This window comes from Ostrea edulis, chromosome 1 (assembly GCF_947568905.1).
Source record: "Ostrea edulis chromosome 1, xbOstEdul1.1, whole genome shotgun sequence".
Taxonomy (NCBI): Eukaryota; Metazoa; Mollusca; class Bivalvia; order Ostreida; family Ostreidae; genus Ostrea; species Ostrea edulis.
The window spans coordinates 68051819-68071309 of record NC_079164.1 but is presented as its reverse complement, the minus strand read 5'-3'; the positions used below and the strand labels follow the sequence as shown (position 1 = coordinate 68071309).

The 19491-nt window shown below is 34.6% G+C and overlaps 1 protein-coding gene across 10 annotated transcripts; it reads left to right on the top strand.

Annotated features, from left to right (window-relative positions):
• The first annotated feature begins 71 nt into the window (after positions 1-71).
• On the top strand, positions 72-18939 carry LOC125646005 (serine/threonine-protein kinase PRP4 homolog). 10 transcript variants are annotated; one of them, XR_008800940.1, is made up of 16 exons: positions 72-143; positions 4648-5607; positions 5701-5904; positions 6059-6196; positions 7305-7392; positions 7484-8180; positions 9217-9305; positions 9394-9487; positions 9652-9799; positions 11102-11239; positions 11405-11558; positions 13710-13824; positions 13969-14207; positions 15577-16150; positions 16512-17860; positions 18666-18939. XR_008800940.1 is itself a non-coding variant. In XM_048872114.2 (14 exons), the coding sequence occupies exons 1-14, from the start codon at positions 112-114 to the stop codon at positions 15778-15780; spliced, it is 3291 nt and encodes a 1096-aa protein (XP_048728071.2). In that variant the 5' UTR covers positions 72-111; the 3' UTR covers positions 15781-18939. The 10 variants fall into 10 exon arrangements, 2 of the variants coding, with proteins under 2 accessions (XP_048728071.2, XP_048728054.2); XR_008800941.1 differs by having other exon boundaries at positions 16489-17294; positions 17818-18939; XR_008800944.1 differs by having other exon boundaries at positions 15577-17275; positions 17818-17860.
• The last annotated feature ends 552 nt before the right edge of the window (positions 18940-19491 follow it).

Sequence of the window (19491 nt, the reverse complement as noted above, 5' to 3'; positions counted from 1 at the left end):
ATGTATGGTTCTAATGCTTGATGGCATATTCAAAACATTTATTTACGGCGTGGAGGCAACCGAATTTTGTTTCGTGCAATTAGCGTTATCCCGAACGACTTGCAAACGAAGATGGCGACTGAATATCACAATGGGAAGTTAAGGTATTAAATGAATGTGTGCGTCTGTGTTCTTAATATGAAAGAAAATTTGATGACAATATTTTAGTGTATTATGCAATGTGTGTTAATTAGACTTAGACAGCCTACAGAATTCTCTCAACATTTTGGGCAAATTCTAACGTAACATGTGATGTCGAATAGTGTCCGATTCAGATTCTCATGACCTGACTGTAAAACGATAAGAATAGGTTTGACATCGTAAGGTTAATCTCCGATCGTGCGAGAATCCTGTATACAATTACGAAGAATCGCCTCAATATGTTGACGGTTAGCGAAAAACACTCTAGTCCAAATGTAACTTTTTTTTTGTCCACTTCTTAAACTAGTGGCGACCACCAAATGTGACCTACAGTGTAATTATAGCATTTTAAGTCATGTAATAGGCGAATTAACGGTTTATTATTGGTATCTCTTTTTTTTTTGTGAGTAAATTATGTTCATTGGCATTGTTTACAAACCCCTGTATTCCAACCTAACCAATGATTATTGGAGGTATTTTAGAAGTAGTGTAAAGCTAAATCCTGAGTAGCTCTATCCATACAACAAGAACTCACAAATAAAGGATAGCAAGAAAAAAATGTACACAAAACCCTGGCTACATATAAAGTCAGGCTCCATATTTTTTATATTTTTTTTTTTACAGAATCATCAATCTTTTACTAGCGACATATTGCAGCCCCTTTCTAGTAGGTCATGCCATATTTTATTCTATCAAGTTTCTCTGAATAAGTACATCACAACTGTCATTCTAAGTATTTCAGTAAGGCAATTGATCAGCAAGGACACAATAATAAAAGAAAAGGCAATGTAGAGAATAACAGGGTTCGACACTCGTCAGAATTTGGACTCGCCATTCAGGCAACCTAGGTACTAATCTCAGGTTGCCCAAACAAAAAGTACTTCAAATGTTTTTTTTGTTTTTGTTTTTTTTTAATTTATTGCATTTCTATTTCAAACAGAATCTCAATAACTCTCTCCTTGCAAATATCATTTTCTCACTCTCAACCATCTTATAATCACTCATTCTCTCCAAAACTTTCCATGCTCTCTACCACTACATTCTCTTCATTTCATTCTGACAAACATTCACCTTTTTCGCAACTTCATTCACACTATATTGCAAATGGACATTTTATATGTATGTGTATCATTTAGATTTCTTCCCCTCTCTGTAGTTTACTTAATACAGTGAAACTTCTCTAAACTGGCCAGCTGTCGGACCGAAAAAAAACGGCCGGTTTAGAGGGGTGACCGGTATACCGAGAATTTAGCATTTAGAGACATTTCAGCTCAATTTTTATTAGTTATTTCATTGACATACCACAAACCATATAATATGGTGTTCAAGGACTATTATTTCACTATTGGAAATAAAACAAAATAATTTATTAACATGTTTATTTTCAATTTATAGCACTAAAACTAATTAAACATGAATAAACATTTTTACATTGACATGCATAAATAATGGAAAACATTCCGTTTAAATAAAACTGCATTTAATATATGTATAGAAATCTGTAGACTAACAGCATTTATGGCTTATGTTTTAATAAACAAAACAAACACATAGCCCTTTGATTGCTGCAATTAATACACAGAGTAGGTACTGCTTCCTTTGATATGGGGATCTATGATCAATTATTGGTAGAGATCAAACCAGTCCTCTTGTACCTACAGGTAATTATTACAAGAAATAATCTTGCTACAATCATCTAATTTTAACTAAAAATTTATAATGGTATACATAAAGAAAACACAGAGGCCTATTATTGGAAGTCCTCTTACCTATAAAAACTCTGTTTACGTCCATTGCTTATATCGTTAACAAATTTGTTTTGACGTTTTTGAAAAGTACAGTAGTAAATATATAATTTTAATGTTTCTTAGGAATTTTAAGTATTATGGAAACCCCCCAAAAATCATTTATCTATTGAAAATTATCATTAACAGTCATGGATTTGTTGTTTATGAGCTACCACTTATATCCATGGTGCAACAATATGGCCTATTGATTGTATTCATTCAATATGTGCATATCTGTTTATAACATTTCCTACAGAAAACAATAGAAATTATAGAGGCCACTTGTGTTTTTCACACCTCCTGTTGATAATTTCCCACCTGGCCAGTAAGTCAGTCATTTTTCACACCTGGCCAGTCTTAATCACCCCTCTGGCCAAAATTTTCTAGTCTTCAATAGTGGCCAGTATTATAAGGGTAAATGACACATGTTTGTTAACAATCAATCTAATTGAAATTAGATGTTGGATCCACTTGCATACTCACTACACAAACATCTAAAAACATCCCATAGAGGGTCACGTCAGAGGTCAAATTCAGTATCTCTCTAGACTTAATCGGCTTCAACAAACATTCAATGATTTTGCCAGCGGTGATTTCATTGTTCAATCGAATTTGACCTCTGACGTGACCCTTTACGGGATGTTGTTAGATGTTTGTGTAGCGAGTATGCGAGCGGATCCAACATCTAATTTTAATTAGATTGGTTAAAAATTGTACTTTAAGAAGTGGCCGATGTCCGGTTTTCGGGGGTGGCCGGTTTTGTGAGACTTTCTTTGTAAGGAAATGTGAAGGTTTCTGCCGGGACTTTGAAAATCAGCCGATATTCAGGGAGAACCGGTTTTCTGAGGGGCCGGTTTGGAGAAGTTTCACTGTATATGTTTATTGTTCCTGTATGCCTTAAAGGCCTTAATGGCAGGGACTGACACTAACGGCTGTCCGATTGTCCGGGACAACTTAAAACGGTGGTCGGACAACTAAGTTCTGTAGTTTACCTGTCCGATGGGACAACCAAAAATAAATGAAGGGTATCCGTGAAATTTTAATAAATTCTACGTGAAAAGAGTCCTTAAAGTTTTTGAAGTACATCTCGTCGATAGAAATAATCTGATAATCAATATGGCGTTTTTCTGGTTTTCCCTGATCTAAATTTAGATTGTTCATTAATATCGACCAATCAGCTTCACGGTGTATTTTAATCGCGCCAATCAGATGTCTCTATTGTCGCGTGATTCTTGGAAGTGAAGAAACAGATATAGAACACTTTTTCCGAAGTTAAAATTCAATAATTTTTACGAAAAACATGTCCAAAATGAAAAATTATCAATAGGTTATCAAATGATAATTTATTAAAAAGAATTTAAGGGGAATATTCTCTGATTATTTGATCCATTATAGTCTTAAATAAAACATATTACGACGTAAGAAATGACATGTCAGCTTGATGCCAGAAATGAGTGTCATTCAGATCGGGCATCATTTCTACATCATAATCTTTATTAGTTTATAAGTTGAAGACCGTCTGACAGCAGACATGGCCCAACAATTATCGTTGGCAAAGTATTTTAGTGGGGTAAAAGATCGTGAAAAGCGACAAGTTTCGGACAAGTACATTTTCCATTCGGACAACCTAAATTTCATGTTAACTTGTCCGAAGGGACAGGTTGGTATTAAAATTAGTGTCAGTCCCTGAATGGACCCAAACTAATAATAAAAAAAGAACCATTTTCATTCTCAGATTTTTCACTTTGTTTCAACTAAAATTCCAACCACTGTTTCTGTCCTTCTTAAATGTATGTACACTTGTCCTTGTCTTGTGTCTGAAATAGGTAGCTTATATATTTTGTTTTACAAGCAATAATGATGTTGAGCTCTGAATAAAGTCGAAGATAATGCGGGCAGCAAGAACAAAGTATTTTTTCATCTTCATAAATGAGCCTGGGACGCCACTGGGTGAACATTGTCTTAAACGACCCCTTTTTAAGGTTTTCTTTATAGTTTAATCTTTTCTTAGTTGGTCAGGGTCAGTGAATGTAAGTTCAGTTCTAGTAAAAATCATAAGAAGTAGTCTGACTGGTCCAGTGCTCAAAAAGCAAATGTCAAACCCAGAATTTACATGAAAGGTTCCTTACATAGAATAGATCCAAGTTTGTGCAAATCATGATCCAGGGAAATTGAGTGGGGCCACAATAGGGGATCAAAGTGTTCCATGCTGATATACATGTATGTAGGAGAAATCTTTACAGTAAAAATAAACTTGAACTATTCAAGCTAGGACTTTGACATTTTGTAAATACATTCTTTATGGGTTGAAAAACTTTTGATTGCTTAATATTTAAATAACCACTAAATCTTTTATGAATGAGGAAAGTGGATTGATATTGATATCATGGGTACATGCTACAAATGCTTAGAATTGTAAGATGTTTGGATGTGTATAAGCACAATGACACCACATTTTAAATGGGGAAATTTGGGGAACATTGGTAATGGTCTCTTACAATTAAAACTAGTATTTTAGTTGAAATTGGAGTTAGAAAATTTTATCTTTGGTCTTTTAACCAGTACAAATGAATTTCAAAGTACATGTAACTTGAATTTTTTCTTTCTAATTCTTGTCATTCTTTCAATAACAAATGCAAAAGAGGTGTACAGATACTTTAATTTTTTACTTTCGTTGTAGTGAGGATGGAACCGATGAGAGTGATGCTAATGTTCCAGAAGTGGAGGAAGACACTGAAGTGGGTGAAGAAGTGGAAATAGACTTCCAGATCAGTAAAGACAAGAAAAAACATAAACACAAACACAAAAACAAAAACAAGCATAAACATTCCAAACATGGGGAGAAACGAGAGGAGAAGAAAAAACACAAGCACAAGAAGAAAAAGAGCAAATCGAATCGAAATGAAAAGGAAGGGCGCTCATCCAAGAAGATGAAAATTGATGATTCAGTTGATTTGGAAAAGCTGGAGGCTGCAAGAGAAGCATTAAAAGAGGTTCTACAGTCCGAGAGCAATGGGAATATCATAAATTCCAACCCAATGGATCTGATAGCTCAGGGATATGCAGGGACTGATTCCGAGGAAGAGGGAGAGGTCGATTATGAAGAAACAGTACAAGAAAAGAAGAAAAAACAAGAGTGGCACATATTACAGAATATCTTAAAGGAAAAACAGAAGGCAGAGGAAGAGGCAGATATGGAGACAGAGAAGGTTCAGGAAGAGAGTGGGGACTCTGATTGTGAAATCGTATCTGTGGAACAAGCAACAAGAAAAATGCCCCCTGTTAGGCCCTTGTCCAAGGAGAACAGAAGGTCAAATAAGGTTAGCAAGAAAGATTCTGATCAAAGAGGAAAAGATCGAAGAAAAACCTCCGAATCTGAAGAAGCAGTAAGAAGGGATGAGAGAAGGAGGCGAGAAAGAAGTAGTGAAAAGCAGAGACGATCTAGAGATAGGGAGCTAAGAGACAGAGGTAGTGAGCATTATTCTAGAGAACGTGAAGTTAGAGAACACCAATCTAGAGATAGAGAACACACTTCTAGAGAGAAGGAGCAAAGGTCAAGGGACAGAAGAGCCTCTCCAAGCAGAGACAGGATAGCATCTATTGGCAGGGAGAGAAGAAGTCGGTCTCCAATTCAAAGAAGGTATGTTGATAATGAATTAACATTTGTTTGATTTTTCACATTAGCGGGGTAGATGTTATGAAAATGAAAAATTACATTTGATACAAATTTTAGCTTTGATAGGGCCAGAGATGCAGACAGAGGCAAAGATGGAATGAGTGCTAGAGAGAGGTTGAGAGAGGAACGACGCATTGAAGAAGAGAGGCGAAGGCGAGAGGATGATGACTGGAGAAGACGAGATGGTGATGACAGACGATTGAGAGATGACAGGAGAGACAGAAACAGGATGTCACCAAGACACAGATCTATTGAAAGGGGGTAGGTTTATCATGCATATTACAGATAGTCTGTTCAGTTTGTTATCTTTGAGTTATTTCACTGGCTCTATTGTAGCCAGCAGGTAGAAATATTTTTCAGCTATGTCAAAATGCCAATTTGTATGTTGAAGTCATTCATTAATTCTTTTTGGCAGACGATATGACAGAAGTAGGTCAAGGGACAGGAGAAGGAGTAGAAGGAGCAGATCTAGAGATCGCAGAAGGAGAGATGAGGATAAATTCAAAGGCAGTTTGTCAGAAGGAATGGCTCTACAACAGGAGTCAGATGAAGAGTAAGCATGCATGAGCATGGTATTGAGCCATTTACTTTAAAGAGACACTACAGCTCATTTTCCACATTTTAATAAAGTGTTTTTTAAACCATGTATTGATAAAATGATAAATTTCATATCGATACTGACAATTTTGAACAATTGGGATGCATCAATTTACTCTCAACTGCGCTTTGAAGATCGTTCGGAATTCAAAGGTTTCTTCATGCTGACTCGGACTTTTGAATGCTTATTTACATCACGTGGTTTTGAATGACAGCAAAGGTGTTCTGTAGGAAATTATTTAAATTCCCCTTCAAGGGGGTCCACACTCACCTTTCAAGTATAAGATTATTCCCTGCTCCTTATAATAAGTAATTACAAATCATTATTTCAACAGAAACCTTCCATGTTCCCATTGACCGTTGTTTTTACAACTAACACGTGTCGTGTTCAGATAAAAATAGCACTTACTTTTAAACGTGGTGTCTTCGCAGCTAGTCTCAATGGCAGATTTAGGGGGCCAGGATCCCCCTCCCTTTTTACCCCACAGATTGTGAATGAAAATCCAAATTTTGCACCAGAATGGCCGATTACTTTGGCTAATCTTTGACTTTCACACCCCTCTTCGGAAATCCTAGATCCGCCACTGAGTTACATGGGTTTCTCCGAGCTCTTTGTTTTCCAACGGTCATACTGATCCCAAGGTAAATTTTACTTCACGTATGAGTTTTATCTCATGCTATTTTTACCTCTTTTCTCACAAAATCTTTCAAAATTCTAGATCTATCAACTACACTTTCTCTCTCTGGACGACATGCTGCACTGTTTACTGTCTATGCGCATGCGTCTGAAGACTGAAAGGAGGAGACTCGATAGTTTGTGTATAGGCCATCAAAAAGTATTAATTTTTACGTTAAAACGATAATTTTTAACTTTAGATAAGTGTTATTTTCGCAAAGTTCATACTTTCAACAATGCAACAAAAATTGAGAAAGCGCTGGGAAAATTGTCATTTCATGATTTTTGCGCAAAATGAGCTGTAGTGTCTCTTTAATGTTGCTCACTTAGACAAAAAGAGGAGAAAATGTTTTATTTGTGTTATGATAAATAAAAATTGTCCTTTTAGGGTTAACATTGATATCCCTGATGATGATGAAGATGATGAAGATGCTCAGATAGAAAAGAGAAGAAAGCAAAGAGAAGCTCTTTTACAGGTGGGTTTTTTTATGCAATGAGTTTACAATTCCAGAAATTTCACCATCCTAGAATTTTCATTTAAGGAAAATATGCATGTTTTGATTTCAGCGTTTGAAGACTGAAGGAGAAGACAGTTTGATGTCTGCACCTTCACCCAAGCCACCATCACCTGCTCCAATGCCTTCAGCCCCCGAGTCACCCTCTCCATCTCCATCCAGGTCCAGGTCATTCTCCAGATCAAAATCTAGGTCAAGGTCAGATTCTCGCTCAAGATCGAGATATCGCTCTTCTTCTGGAAGCTCAGACAGCAGTTCCAGCTCCAGTTCTGATTCAGAGTCTGAGGACTATAGAGCCAAAAGGAGGTCTGGAAATTCTTACAGGAGGAGGAGAAAGTCCAGGAGTGCAGACTCTTCCAGTGGAAGACGTAAATCAAAGAGTCCTGATTCCTACGAAGATGGAAGAGGATCAAGTAGTCCTGTTACAAAGAGATCGAAAAGAAAATCCCTAAGTCCAGACAGAAAAACTGAAAGGAAAAGAAAATCCCAAAGTCCTGACAGAAAAACTGAAAGGAAAAGAAAATCCCAAAGCCCTGACAGAAAAACTGAAAGGAAAAGAAAATCCCAAAGTCCTGACAGAAAAACTGAAAGGAAAAGAAAATCCCTAAGTCCTGACAGAAAAACTGAAAGGAAAAGAAAATCCCTAAGTCCTGACAGAAAAACTGAAAGGAAAGTTGACAAGTTACAGCCTCAAATAGAAGAGAAAACTTTCAAGACAGACCAACAATCTGAAGGTGAAAAATCAAACAGTAAGTTTACCTGTACAACAGATAAGGTTGCACAACTTTTTTTTTTTTAAATCGTGAAATTTATTCATGCCCCTGTCTTAATATAGATGGTATGGCTTTGCACCTGTTGGTTGGACAGTTGGTCGGTAAATAAAATATTTTAGTTTAGTTTAGTTTATTGAAACCTTTAGAAACATCTCATTGGTATGGTACATTTATATGATAATCAAGTAACAATATACTAGTGAGTATAACCATGTGAAAAGAATCATGTGACATGGTGAACCTAATTGTCTATAACTTTTTAGGCATGTTGATAATGACTAGTAGATAACCGGCCTTACTTTCAAGTCAAAGTAGTTGTACGACTTATAACTAGGGAACCGTTTATCAGCTCATAACTAGGGAACCGTTTATCTGATTACACACTTCCAAAACAGGTTAGCCATGCCTAGTAGAAGAAAATTTTTATCTAGTTTTCTTAGATCTAAGGTCATAGAGCTTTCTGTTATGCAATACTCTATTTATTGACCATATGAGAACTAAAGGACCATTTACCTCATTGTCAAACTTCATAGGCAAGTTGGTCATGACTAGTATACAAAACTAGTACTTCGACAACCCCTATTTGTTTTCAATTCAAAAGTTATGGGGACTTTTTACAATTCATACACCATATATTGACTGTTGGTAACTGGAGAACCCAATAATTTACCTGTTAATCCTGAGACAACATAGACCGGTTGATCATAACTAGAACTACTACTTTACTATTGTATTTACCTGTTAATCCTGAGACAACATAGACTGGTTGATCATAACTAGAACTACTACTTTACTATTGTATTTACCTGTTAATCCTGAGACAACATAGACCGGTTGATCATAACTAGAACTACTACTTTACTATTGTATTTACCTGTTAATCCTGAGACAACATAGACCGGTTGATCATAACTAGAACTACTACTTTACTATTGTCACCTCATTTTCCATACTTGGATTTCAATAAGGGGGAAGTGGAGCGATGGTGTCTTATAAGTATTTCTCTTTTCAGTTGAACCACCTGCAAAAGATAGTGAGAAGAAGAAATCTAAGACTGATATGTTTTCAGAAACCCAAGACATGTTCAGTGATGAATATACTGTAAGTACATGTATAGACAACAATCGTACACATTTACTGGGGATTTTCAGTCTTTAAAGGAACGTCTGTAACCTTCATTCTTTTGTAGCCGGAAAGTCCTAGTGCATCGACAAAATTTAGAGGACCAGTGGTTGAGAACCCCACCCTGATAGATAATTGGGATGATGCAGAGGGCTATTACAGTAAGTTTTGGATGAGGATGTTTGTTTGGAAAGTAGAGTAAAGATTTTAATTTTCATTATTTATAAATAAATAAAAGCTTGGAGTGCATGTAGATTGTTTAAATGTTGAACATTTTGTTGAAAACTTCCTAGAAGTAGTTGACCCTGATTGCATTTGATTGTAGGGGTGAGGATTGGGGAGACATTGGACAAGCGTTACTCGGTATATGGGTACACAGGACAAGGAGTGTTCAGTAACGTGGTCCGAGCAAGAGACGAACCTCGGGGTAACATGGAGACGGCCATCAAAATCATAAGGAACAACGACATTATGTAGGTGTATAAAATTTATCATTAGGAACAATGAAATTATGTAGGTGTATAAAAATTATCATTAGGAACGAGATTATGTAGGTGTATAAAAATTATCATTAGGAACAAGATTATGTAGATGTATAAAAATTATCATTAGGAATAACAAGATTATGTAGGTGCATAAAAATAATTCTGTTTACTGACTGTGTAACATGACAATCCCCCTACCCCTCAAAACCTTCTAAATTTTTGAAATACATACAGTATTTTGGATAATGTACTCATCATTTTTGTGAAGACTGTAGTTTTAGCATAAATTATGTATTTGCGTTCAAGTGTACATACACATGTGCATGTACAGTATTTTGGTTGGATTATGAATCATGGTTGAATGGGTTAAATGGTCACAATAAGATGATTTTGAACTTCAAAATCAAAAACTTTTGTTTTCTGGTTGCAAAATATTTTTATACATACATGTAGTGCTAGATATTGGAACAATAACAATATATAAATATTGCATGTAGTTGAGGGTAACATTGAAAATTTTCACCCCAAGAAAACCATTGTCAACCGAGGTGTAGCTGAGTTATAATAAAAACTATATAAAAATATATATATATATATATATATATATATATATATATATATAAAAAATATGTAGTTATAATAAAAACTACATGCAATATTTGTTTTATTATACTGAATGTTATATAAACAACAAAGCAGAAAGACTTACGTCTGTTGACATTTGATCAATCACTGTTATGCGATTTTTCGTATATCGATGCAGGTATTCGTGTTTATTACAAACGCTCAAACAACGTCATCTAACAATCTACGGCGAACCGTACGCGCATAAATTTTTTATAATATCACCCGTTGTCAAGTACTGTTACCCGTTGCTAGATACTATCACCCTGAAGGGCGTGCTTTCTGTTCTCAGAGGGTAACAATATGTTTTTTCAAATGCTTCTCGACCAATCAGATTTTAGTATTTTACATGAAAGTATAATAATACTAATTGTATATCTGTGCACTATAAAAATAGGCACATGTCCAGAAAATGGCGAAGTACTTTTTCAAGTCAGATATACATGTAAAATCAGAAATAGTTTTAGTCAGTTCTAATGATCTTAATCTTAAAATGTTGTAAATTTAGAATTATTAATCAAAGCATTTGCTGACATAGTGATATGCATTGATAAAATATGTACACAGTAAATGCGCGAGAGACAGAACGAAGGTGAGGGTTGGTATTTTAACATCCTAAAATCGGACTATATTTTGTTATGATACTTGTTTGGATTTTTTTTTCAGGCACAAGACTGGTCTGAAAGAATTGGAATTCCTCAGGAAACTAAATGATGCAGATCCAGATGATAAATTCCACTGTCTTCGTCTCTATCGACATTTCTTCCATAAAAATCATTTGTGTTTGGTGTTTGAGTCTCTTAGGTAAATGCTTTATGTTGTGCATCGAGGTCATTGGAAAAACTCATCTCATTTCCTTCATCATTTCAAATAATGATAAACTATGTTGAATGAGAATTCTTGTAATATTTGAATGCAGAAAAATTTTCAGTTGTGTTTTATTTTGCTATACTTGTTTATGTTTGATAGCATGAATTTAAGAGAAGTGTTGAAGAAGTATGGAAAGGACATTGGTCTCCATGTGAAGGCTGTGAGATCATACAGTCAGCAGCTGTTCTTGGCCCTGAAGCACCTCAAAAGGAACAGCATCCTTCATGCGGACATCAAACCTGACAACATTTTGGTCTGTATTACAGAGGTTCCCATCTAATCTAAATTAGCATATTTGTATAATTTGGCCAATCTAATATAATATCGCAGCACCGAACAATTTTCTATATAATCCTTTATATTTTTTCTGATAATTAAATTGCCAAATTTTGACGATTCTAATATCAGAAGAGGGATATAATTAGGGCTGAAACGATACGCCCCTTTCACGATAAGATACATATTGCAATACTTATGCCACGATTCAATATTTTCAATACAATACAATTTGCAGAAGAAACCAATAACATGGACAAAAAAATTAATTACCATAAATCAAAATCTTAATTTTAAAAGCAAAATGTTTCCAAACTGCCAAATGGCAAGGTACCTGTTGGCTCTGTAATTTAAACTGATAAAGTTCATTATTATTTTTGTCAACTTCAAGGCAAATAACATTCTGCTGAACTTTATTTGACACTATTTTGTCCCTCGTGAAGGTTAAAATAATAGGCACAGGCTGAGCCTGATGTATTTTACTGAATTGAACCTATTTGTATTAAACGTATCAAACCGAAAATTGAGGCAATGAATGGAACATTGAATTGAGCATTTATATTGAATAGTATCGATATTTCGGTGAATCATTTCAGCCCAAGATATAAAGTACACAATTGATCTCTATCTGAACAACTTCATTCTTTTTTACCCCTTATTCCTTGTGTATACGGATGGACATGCTTCACAGGTGAGAAGTCACACTTCAACGCACTCAGATTGACCCAGTGCACGGGCTGATCTCAGCTAAGGATGTACGCCCATTGGCATGTTACCTTGTCAAACAAATTAATGAAATGGCTTATGGTTGTGTAATGCTATTTTTTCTTGAGACACTTGCATGTATCTTAGTGTGAGAATCCATTAAAATTTTAATAATTAGGTTAGGAACATGTAATGAACTCTGAATACAAATCAGTCTTGGCCAAAATTTACCTTCATGATAATTATGCTTAGTGTGCAATGTGTATTAAAGAGAATTAAGGTAGCTAGGTTTGGATCTTCATCATTCGATGTAGAATTGTATACCTGCAGTACTGGGCATGTTTACGGTGATGTGTAATTCGAAATAATCAAAATAGATAATAATATTAAATTTAAAATAATCAAAATAGATAGGCTTGGATCATTATCAATAGACACACAATTTTACATAGATTACACTTGTGTGTAATTATATTCTTACCATAAATATTACAGAAATTTTCTCTTGCCATTAGATTACAATGTGCCTTAGAGGTAGAGAACAGATCAGGGACGTGCAGACAAACTTAAAGCTGTAGAGCTTCTTCTGAAAAATATACCACAGACCGAAATACATGTAGCAAAGCGACTGGACTGTTCTCCAACCAAACTTCCAATCAGCACTATTTCAAATAATTGTGATGACAATCGAGCAGACCACAATCATTCTTGTTTTCGAAAATTATTATAAAAAACCAAGAAGAATCATATTAAAAGTACAACTGCATTTATTTTTTATTTATCATACAGTAATGTGAATCCAGAAAAATTAGGGTTACACATTGTACATCCGGTTCACAATGGCAGCTGCTTGCAGTAAAATGCAGTACAAACAAATGATTGATAAAATGTAATAAAAGTTAGCAAATTGACAATAGAACAATATGAACAGAAAATAATGACAGAGTCTTATGTATAAAACATAATACGTGTACTACCAATAATATAGTTCATTGTAATGTTGATGTGAAGAATTGTAGTGTGAAACCTTATTAAGCTAAGTATTTTATAAACTTAAAAAATAATCTTCATGGAGAGTACAAGAGGTATATAATTCTACTCGTTTGGTAATCAGAAACTGTAAACTAATAATTTTTCCTGACAGTGATAGGATTAAGAGAAACCCCTTGTACTTGGTATGTGTATCTGCATCATCCCACTGCGTTATGCTGCTTCAGATCGATGATTTACCAAATATGAAAGTATTAGTATTTTTAAGTTCAGTGATTGTCTATTACATTTTTATACTGTCATTAGCTTTTTGTGGGCATACAATACAAGAATTGAAATGTAATTAGTATACGTCATGAGGTGCTGTAGTGACCTTGAATACATCGACCTGCTAATAGAAACATGTATGTACAGTATGCATTTTCCCATGCAGGTTAATGAGAGTAAACTACAACTGAAGTTATGCGACTTTGGCTCAGCGTCCCATGTTTCTGAAAATGACATCACACCTTACCTGGTCAGCCGATTCTACAGAGCTCCTGAGATCAGTGAGTCATTTTGTATTGATTACACTTTACTTGCCCAATTTAATGCCAAAGTAGAACTGAAATTAATGTTTACCGTGTACATTGTACAAGTCTCTGTGTGAAAGTTTGATACCGTGAACATTTATGGTCCTGTTCTCTTTTCAGTAATTGGTATGGGGTATGACCACAGTGTGGATTTATGGTCAGTGGGGACAACAATTTTTGAGCTGTACACTGGCAAAATCTTGTTCCCAGGACAGTCTAACAATGAAATGCTTAAGTTCATGATGGACCTGAAGGGGAAATTCCCCAATAAGATCATCAGAAAGGGTATGTTTAGGGACCAACATTTTGATGGAAACTACAATTTCCTGTATCATGAAGTGGACAAAGTCACACACAGGGTAAGTTTTAATTTGTCAATTCTGTTTATATATATATATAGTATTTATATCTTTATATTCACGCTTATTTAATTGAGCTGTAAATTATTTAGATGATTTAATTGTAATGTGGAAGTGTGGATGCATGTAGATATGACATTCTGGCTCCACAACCATAACTGAGAATAGACTGAAGGAAACATTAGTTTTGTATTGGGGTATCCTTTGCTTCTATTTACATTTTGAATAAATTTAAAACCTAAGCCTGACCTAGATTTTATTAAGCTAGAAATATAGATATTTTATGGATTAGATCAATTTGAAAATTTGTTGATATCAAAGGATTGAACTGTTTACACTTGGTCTATGAATATCTATTCTAATTTCCTACATGCTTGTAAGACAAGTTCTCATTAGTTAATAAGCCTGATGTAAATTTCTGTATACCCTGTTGAAGCCAAAGGTAAATAAAGTGACATCACAATACAATGTGTATCTAATTTAAGGTAGCGTCACCCTATTTGTCAAAAACATTAACTTTTGCTATATATCTTTAACCAAGGGAGATAGGGCTTTGATATTTCACATATAGATGCCTCATGACCATGCCTTCCTTTACTTTCAATTGACCTTGGACTTCGACCTACTTTTCAAAAACTTTAATCTTTTGAACCAGAGGGGATATGTTGAGAAGGATCACACTTCCCAGAAGCTCTATTGTCTTCTGACAACTCTTGCTTATATGGATAATTGATTATCTAAAGAAAATCCAAACTTTTTCAGTTTTATCAAATTTATTGTACCCATTGAATACAATTAATACAAAATACATACATGTATATCTATCTTGCACAAAGTTTAAATGAGTGAAGATTTTGCAAAAACCTATGACATCACTTGAGGGTAGAGTTACCTTAGTGACATTTTGTTCCTTATAATGTGTTTGTCATGATACAATGTATGGTGGTGTTGCATTATTTACTGCTTGATTGTGAAACGCATAAAATATCTGGCATGGATTTCTGTATTAGAATCACTGAATAATTACATGTAATATAATTTAGTTACATAGGAAATGAATGTGATATCCAAGTGCAATCAAGGGTGTACAGGGATTTACCCTGCGTGGTATTCCATATAGCCTGCTGCCTTAGTGTGTATGGAACACAACCCTGGGAAGTCCCAGTGCACCCTTGATTGGACCTGGATAACTAATGATAGGACCTGGGTAACTAATGATTGGACCGGGATAACTAGTATTGTTTCTTTTGAAATGTGTTGCACTGAATGCAAAGTATACATGCAAGACTAGGGAGGTTAAGTCTTTTCTTTTTTGGGCCTTCACATGCAGAGATCTATAAGGTAGGATCAGAGAATATTTGTTTTGTAGGAAAAGGTGTCTGTCCTAAGCACAATCAGTGCCAGCAAGGACCTGTTCGCTGAGCTGGTAGGGTACCAACGCCTCCCTGATGACCAGATGAAGAAAGTCCGACAGCTGAAGGACCTGTTGGAGTCAACCCTCATGTTGGATCCAAGTAAACGTGTTTCCATCAACCAGGCTTTGACACATCCATTTATACAGGACAGATTGTGAACACATACTGTATGTCATGGTGGGGGTATAGGTTGTTGTGATACTGAGAAATCTTGTCCATAGTGTGAGGAAACACCAAATGATGCCGTGTTATATTAGGCTGGAGAAGCCTAAGTTTGGAACTTCTTGGATAAACTTACCTTATAGTGCATGAAATATTCATATCGTTTATTGTGATGTGTATCTGACGATATCAGAAGCAGAATATTTTCATTCTGAAGTACCACAAAAAAACACTCTGTTATGACGATCATGTTTCTATGTACATTTGATTGCAGAATGTATATGATATGTTTTACATTTCAGTATGAGCCACAAGCCTTGAGGCTCAGTTGCTCTGCAGAATGGAACTCTTGCTTTGTATATAAAGGTAACCAAAATCCAAGTGACAGTGCTATATTTCAGTTTTACAAAACAGTTGGTTTTAGAGTTTCATTGTTGAAATAGGTAAGAGAAGTTCCTATTTTAATACACCAATATTAGGAAATAGATGTTACCTGTGTGAAAGACTGTAAAAAACAAACAAAAAATTGATAAAAGCTCAAACTTATATATACATGTTGAACACATGAAAGGAGACAAGAATTGCTCTTAATTCCAAAACCCATAAGATTGTGTAATATGCAATATGTGTAATAATCAGTATTGAATTAACAAATAAGATACAAAGAATATATGTTTAATGTAAATTCCTTGTTCTATTGAAAGTTTTGGAACCTTTCTTGTTCCAGAAGGATGGTAAAATGCAGAAAACTTTGCTCCTGATAGCAACAGCTCATATTTCTAAGATAAGTGAAAAAAGATGTAGTTATTGAAGCACCTAGTCACGCCAGAGATACACGAGTATACAAGAGATACACTAGTTTAACATTCAAAACGTCAGATTTGACGAGACATAGTTTTGTTGTTGTTTTTTTATTTTCAGCTATTCATCAAATAGGAAGATTAGTAAAGATATATATATGTGACATGCATTTACAATATTAGGAAACATTATTTACTCTTTTTTGGTGACACATTTTAATAACCTTATACATGTGATTATCATGTGATGTGTTTGTTCTATATAACTTTGTAGATCAAAACAAAATGAAATAAATTTCTGATGTTGATGTTTCTATTCACTTAGGCCATAACAGCACAGTTATGAAAGGCTGCTGAATATCTCACTTGGGGTTTTGTGGTAATAAATGTTTCTTGATTTTTTTTTGCATTTGATATTTATCAGTATGCTTTTTATCCCCTTTGTAATACTTCTTTCACTGACTGACATGCAAGACATTATGACTTGAAATTATGATAAATAAGGAAATATAATTGAAAAAAGTTCTTTGGTTGTGTTATGAAACGGATTGTTTTCTAAATAAGTTGCTTTTCTCTTTACATCCTGTATCTGAGAGAGTTGAGACACATCTCAATGAGTCGAGTCCAGTGAGTTGAAAGCTGGGAACAAGTTGAACCACCAGGCAGTGGAGAAGATTTCAACTCTGCTCACGTAACTTGCAAGCAATCATGTATGACAAACAAAAGTAGTAGCACAAATGATATTGACAAAGGAAAATATACTGCTCTCAGAAATTCAAGGGAAGGGGGAAGCTATCATTTTTGTACTTGGAATCCAACAGAGAACTTAAAGGTTGAAAGTGGGAATAAGAAGATGTACATGAATGTCAAGAATTTGAAAGCAGCTTTAATATGAACCCATTTTTCACTTGAAGGCAAAGAAAAATGTGAATTTGAGTGATCTGGGAGTGGAAATTGAAGTTGAATATTTAAAACTAGAAAAAAAGGCATAGACAAAAGTGGATTTCAATGATCTTGCAGTGGAAAATGAAGTTGAATATTTAAAACTAAAAAAAAAAAAAGATTTATACAGAGAGGTCTGTTACTTAGTTTAGGATGACGAATTTTTATTTTAAAATGTCTGAACAATGGGATAAAAATCCCTTGGACATGGAAGTAAGTATGGTAAATATTACCTGTGATCAGGTAATACTTGTAGTGAACATGACAATGAAATATTCCTTTATTTTGTAGATAGGCAATCCAAGCTGTGAGAAGAGGACTTAACGTTTCAAAGGTTATAATGAAACTGAGTAATATTGTATACTGTCAGATGTTGTGATATAGGGTACAGGTTGCTAGGTTATAATGAAACTGAGTAATATTGTATACTATCAGGTGTTGTGATATAGGGTACAGGTTGCTAGTTACACTATCTTGATAAGCTACGGTAGCTGTAAAGATAGGTAGGAAACGATTACAGTTTGATACCAAGGTCAGTCACTGTATTATACTGTGATGTAGTCCATCAGACTGTACGATTGAAGAATGAAAAAAATATGTTTAATGTGTTAAGAGCTGAAACCTAGGATTGTCAAAATTAATTACATAAGATATAATCTACAAAAGTAATAGAGGATGAATTGAGAGTCTGTTGCAGATGTAAAACACTTTGGGGTTAACAGGATTGCTATTGTTACCAAGAAACAGGCCGTCAAAAGCACTTTTCTGGGGAAAACTGGGTTTTTATTTTTTTCTACTAACTTAAAAACTGAAAGTAGAATTGACTAAGTATCAGGTATTTTTGTAAATGTCCCACTGAAATTAAAGTACCTATAGAGCTTTAGAATAAAGCACTTACCATTGGTAAATAACAGCACAAGAGTTGGAATTTCTTTATGTTATGTGCGAATGATTTTATATATAAATAGATAAGTGGTATGGATTTTGAAACAAAATGAAGGATGGTATTTCACCACAAAAATGTGTTTGTGTATTTCTTTCAGATGCCAGTGTCCAGATTCGGTAAATTTACTGCATTTACTGGATGTTTATTGTATGAATTGACCTCTAATCTTGAATGAATATTTTACTATTTCTAGGTAAGGCCTTAAACTGTTTATCATGGTCAGAGAATAGAAGGAAAAGCATTCTACATTTCTTTTTGCTGAAGACATCCATTCGAAAATTCTGAAGCTGGATGAAGATGATGTTCAGTTTTTATTATAACTAAAGAACTTGAAATCTGCAAACTTAACATTTACCATTGTTGTAATGAAAAAAAGACAATTTACATAATTGTTACAATACATGAAACATTGAATTTTTTGTTATTTGATTGTTGAATAATTTAAGAATAATGAACTTTGAAATGCTTCTTAATATGTTGTTGATTATTCTTTTTCATGACTGGGAGGTCATGAGTTTAAACCCCCACTTGTGCCACGGCATGGTCTAAATAGCTCCTTTGCCAAACACTCGGAGAGTCGCAGGTCTTTCGAATATGACTTTTTAAAAAACCAGATCCAGTAGAAAGAACCCTCACTGCTACAACCCTCAGTGCCAAACATGGGTCTAAAGCTCATCTATAAATATGAGTGGAAAAATTTTCAAAAGACATTAAACACAAACACTTTTTTTTTCAAATAGGGATTGGAGTTAACATTGGAGGTGATTAACAATGGTTACAACGTTTCTGACATTTTTTCTAAAATTATATTTACATTTCATTTATGTGAAGAGTTCTTGTATGTTTTCCGAAACATGTTTAGATTACTAGTATTATTGTAATGATATTGCCATACTTTGTATGACGGCCAGGTTAAATCACTTAGTTCCCATCTTCAATCTCTGAATGACCCAAAGATTTTTATGCCCCCCTTCAAAGAAGAGAGGCATATTGGTTTGCACCTGTTGGCCGGTCAGTAG